A 5,203-nucleotide genomic window follows, 5' to 3' on the forward strand; every position below is an offset into this window, starting at 1 on the left:
CACACCCACACAGAAAAGCTTTCTTCCCTATTTATTTACATTTATGTAACATGCTATTGTAACAATCAATCTGCCTGTGATTATTAAACAAAAAAAATAAGAAAAGGGTAAAAGACTCTGTCCAGGAACATGGCTCCTACTCCCAGACACATGGTAGGTCAAAATGAACACCCTACCCCCATGAAACACACAAATCCCACCCATGTTGATGCTTCGATGTGCACTCCCATTGGCCTTCACACTAACGCAGGTGCCGAGCTCCCGGGCAGAAAACTCTTCAGCGCCCCCCAAAAAAAATAATAATAATAATAAGACAATAATCTGACCACATACATGTTATTTATCTGACCGCAAACTTGTTATTTATCTAATAAGCCCAAATCCATCATATGTTCCCCAGCTTATCTAAATCTGCTCTGAATGACCTGTAGCCTTGCAAATCACTTTGCAAACCAACTCCACATTATAGTCATAGTCGCCCAAATATTCTTTAACATCTGCTACTTCTGAAGCATCATCAAGTTCGATTTTTGTAGCCGGAGGAATCTCGTGGTGAGTTGCTGATAAATACCTGCAACTAAGGTCCTGTTTTGCAGCATCATCTTCAGAAGTGGTTGGTTTACTGATGTTAGAATCCTTCAGAGTCCTTGGCTCCAGCAAAAAATTGGATGATGGACAATGAGTTGATTGTAAGAAGTTGAAGTATGCATACTTGATATCGAACTGCATATCATACCCTATCAGAATGATCCGTTTCTTAGCATCAAAACCATCAACAGACCCCAGGACGGGGCGCAAAATAAAATAAAAAATTAAAAGAAAAGATGAAAAGACTGGTTTCCTTACAATAGTTTATTGCAATGGCAAGTCCTCTGTCATCTGGACTCTGTCTAACATGATGAAACCACATACTTGGCCTGCGTTAACTCCAGTTGATCAGTCCAATATGCGTTTAATGCACCAATGGTGGGTGAACAAATTATGAAGTTGCCAGATTAAAAGTTAGGGAATAGGGAGAGAGCTACAACACCAAAAGTGTTGTTCCCAACAAGGGGGGGTGAATGGGGAGGTGGATAATCGAATCATCTAGTAAGCGGGACGTTCAATAAGGAGTGTGGGGTCCACAGGTGGGATGTGAGAGGGCATGCTCAGTGATCTCCGCACTGGCAGCGCGGGCTTCTTTTTCCCTAAAAAGTTATATGGGACAATAAAAGCTTATTCATTTTTAAATTTTTTTCTATGCTTTGCTTCCACAATGCAATATGGTTCAACATTTGAATGGAGCTAGTGATTAAAGTGAATCAAAAATTCTGGCTCAGAGACCAAATGATTTTCCTGGGTGCATTCCCCTGAAATTAAGAGGTAAAAACACTAAACAAATGGAGCTGGCATGAATGATACTTGTGGAAGCATGGAAACTTGCCTATAGTGCAAGTTTTGATGGATTTATAGGCATTGAGAATTTTTGTTCTTCACACCTAAAGCAGGGCGATGAAACATGGACTTCAAAATCAGAATCGAATAGGCTAAATCGCCTGATTCAAATAAGAATCCATCGACGCAGATTCCGATTTCCACTGATCCTTCAGAAGGAAAACTGAATCAGTAAAAAATGCATACAAACCTCATCTTTTGGCAATTATCTCTTTCCTTTGATCACAAGAAAAAGCAGGAAGTCGAGGAAACTTATCGTTTCGTATAAATCTACAACATTCTTGAGCCAAAAAGCCCAAAAAATACAGAATCTGAGGAAATCTATACACACCCTCCCCCAAAATCCCATTTCTTCTGATGCGGCTGATTCAAGCCAATTTCATCTGGTTTCTGGAGGCCTATTGCGCCGCCAAGTCTGAATTTTAGATCCTTGCAACGAAGAGATAGATTTATACGCCGAGATGGGTATAAAAGAAATCCTCCCAATGCAGGAAAGCTTTACCAAACCTTTAATTTCTACGAGTAATGGGTCCATTTTGTTCATAGCATCCTAAGTAACTCCGAACCCCCCCCCCCCCCCCAAAAAAAAAGTCTACATTTTAGAAAGGCAAAATGTTTTATGGATGTGCACACCCATGTAGAATGTATAGGTGAGCATACCTAGTTGTGCCACACGAAAGGCTGATGTGGAAATTTCAACCATTGGACACCCAAGGAATGGTCTGGATTGGCCACGTGTCAAATTTGAGCTTCAAATTAGATCATTTTGCCCTCCCATGTTTTTCCATACAGCCCCTTTGTGGTCCCATATTCCCTCTTAATATTCCTGAAATTTTTTTAATAATTTTTTTTTCCATGTGGCCAACTCAGTCTGGACTGAAACTTGAGATGTGAGTAGGGGAACTCGGAGTCTCTAAGGGCTACCGCCAAGGGAATAGGAGAAAGTGATGAAGGAGAGGACCGTGAGGAGGGCGGGACCACAGATGCACTCGGTGAAGGAACATGAGTAGGGGGCGAGTAGGATGGCCGTAGAGATGCAACGGCCCATGGAGATGAGGTAGGGGAAGGTGAAGGTGGTGGATCTAAAATAGAGGCGGTGAGAAAAGGGAATGATGACTCATCAAAGTGCACATGCCTAGCAATGAAGAGGCGGTTAGATTAGAGGTCTAGACAACGATAAGCAAAGTGGGAGGGACTGTGTCTGAGAAACACGGACAGTTGAGACCGATACTCCCTTTTATGACAATTATAGGGGCGAAGATTGGGGTAATAGAGACACCAAAAACACAGAGTAAGGAGTATTTAGATGGTTTGTTGTGAACAAATTGAAAAGGGGAAAGACCACCAGACACCGTGAAGGGCATTCTATTGATGAGTAAAACGGTCATGTCAAAGGCATAATGCCAATAAGACATTGGGACAGACCCATGAGCATGAAGGGAAAGACCAGTTTCAGTGATATGGCGATGACGGCGCTCTACAGCCCCTTGTTGCTCATGAGTGTGAGGAGCGGCCGCGCAATGAATAATGCCAAGTTTAGTAAGAGTGGAGGAAGAGAGCGATACTCCCCTCACCAATCTGTTTGAAGAAATTTAAGAAACGTTCAGCCATTAGTTGAAATTGAAGAAAAATGGAATACAAATCTGACTTACACAATAATGGGTAAAACCAAATAAATTTGCTATGATCATCAACGAAAATTACATAATAATAGTGTCCGGACACAGAGGGGTAGCAGAGGGAACCCAAACATCACTGTAAACAAGATCCAATGGAAACAAGATCCAATGGAAACGGACTTCGCACATGAGACGTAGATAAAGACAATCTACTAGATTTACCCAACTGACACAACAGAAAAACTGGACTCAAGCGTGCGGGCTGGCACGGTAGACTATTAGCCTTCAACATATGACGAAGCAGGCGTTCATGTGGGTGACCCAAACGGCAATGCCAACCATAAAGAGTGGTGTGCTTGGCTACGTGACCAAACGGAGAAGAACGGGAAGAACTAGGATGGAGAGTATATAGCCCTCCGCTACTCGGACCGGGTAGCAATGTTGACTTGGTGACCTGATCCTTCACAAGAAAAAAGGAGAGATGGAATTCAAAAAACACATTATTATCCTTGGCAAACTATTGGACAAAAAGTACATTTTTGGAAATAGATGGGACAAGTAAAATATTAGATAATTTAAATGAAAGAGAAGAGAATGGGTAGGAGATAGAACCACTACCAATATTTGTGATTGGCAATCCCTTACCGTTGCCTACATGCACCTGATCAGGACCAGTGTATTCATCATAGGAGGACATGGAATGAATGTCAGAAGTGACATGGTAGGATGCACCCGTATCAGGGTACCAAGGGAGGGCGGTGGAGGGGTGAGGATTAGGGAGAAGTGGGAGGTTGAGATTAGGGTAGGGTGTGGATGGATTAGGGTAGGGGAAAAGAGAAAAATTGACATGAGGGGGAGGGGGCAAGTAATGAGGATAAGAGGTCTGAGGGCGAAAGAAACAGTTGGCAGTAGAATGATTGTTGCGGTTGCACTTTGAACACCATTGATAACCACGACCACCATATTGACCAAAACAACCAACAAGACCACACCCAGATCTGCCATGCCCCCCACGGCCTAAGGAGGAGCCATTGTCACCGGGTGGAAGAGCGGGACCACTGAACGGTATGGGCAAAGGGAGTGGAAGGAGCAGCAACATCGCTAATGGACAATTTCCGAAAGGTGCACATGCTTTCATGACTAAGTAAGAGACCATGAAGTTTAGTATAAGACGGAGGAGTAGGACGAATGAGGATGCCAGAAACAACGTCCTGCAAATCATCACACAGAGCTCGGAGGACATGTAGATTGAATTTGGTTGGCTTGAGGGCATTACCAGAGGCTGAAACTTCATCAAAAATAGTTTTTGCAAGGCGGAGAAGAGAAGTAACCGACTCATCAGGCTTTTGGCGAAGGTTCTGCAAGTCCAGATGGAGAGACATGATCCTGGTAGAGGACATGGACCCATAGGCTTCTGGAGAGTGTTCCAGCATTCAGGACTGGTTTCCTTGTCCAAGAGAGGAGGAACTAGATCTTCAGTGAGTGAAGCAACAAGAAGGCTGACTAACTGAGCATCTTGTTTTTGCCAGGCAGCAGCAGCAGGATCGGTTGGTTGTTGGTGAGAGCCACCGAGGAAACCAAACAAGCCTTAACCCTTTGAAAAGGGTATGATTTGCTTTTTCCAGATCAAGAAGTTAGATCTAGAGAGCTTTATGGATATAAAGTGTTGCACCGATGGGAAGGTAAGCAGGGGAGTGACAGATGGAGTAATGGAGATGGCGATGGGTGTAATTGAGGGATCGATGGACATGACAAAGAGCTTGTTGTAGAGAGAGGAGGCAGACGGTGTTGATGTATAGGATTGAAGAAGGTGAGATGCTCGCGGGAGCAGAAAAAGGGGAAAAAAAAGATGCTTGTGCCCGGTGGAGCATCTAGGCTCTGGATACCATATTATGGATTGATTTTCATTGCATTAATTTCTTTAAGGAGAATGAATATATATAATACAAGGATTGAGAATCCTAGTCTATCTCAATAACTAGGAAAGAAGTGATTGACTATGAACCGATATCACATGTGATATGGTTTCTATACAAGATAAACCAAATATATTTAGTTTCCTAATGTAGATGGATTACTATGCACGTGAGTTGATACTACCTGCCTACTTTCAGCACCATCTGACCTGCCACATGGCTGCACAATTAATG

At 43.1% G+C, this 5,203-nt stretch overlaps 1 protein-coding gene across 2 annotated transcripts in view; it reads right to left on the reverse strand.

Moving 5' to 3' along the window:
• Positions 1-375: 375 nt before the first annotated feature.
• LOC122646579 (bifunctional peptidase and (3S)-lysyl hydroxylase Jmjd7) overlaps positions 376-5,203 on the reverse strand; it is a 44,214-nt gene continuing 39,386 nt past the window's right edge. Inside the window, exons 3-4 of one of the 2 annotated variants that reach the window (XM_043840156.1) lie at positions 847-917; positions 376-737 (exon numbers count right to left, since the gene is read on the reverse strand). In XM_043840156.1, coding sequence (XP_043696091.1) covers positions 406-737; positions 847-917 — 403 coding nt within the window. In that variant the 3' untranslated portion in view covers positions 376-405. The remainder of the gene's footprint in view (positions 738-846; positions 918-5,203) is intronic. The other variant, XM_043840157.1, reaches the window with a different exon arrangement.

The sequence above is a fragment of the Telopea speciosissima genome, chromosome 11 (genome assembly GCF_018873765.1).
Source record: "Telopea speciosissima isolate NSW1024214 ecotype Mountain lineage chromosome 11, Tspe_v1, whole genome shotgun sequence".
NCBI lineage: Eukaryota > Viridiplantae > Streptophyta > Magnoliopsida > Proteales > Proteaceae > Telopea > Telopea speciosissima.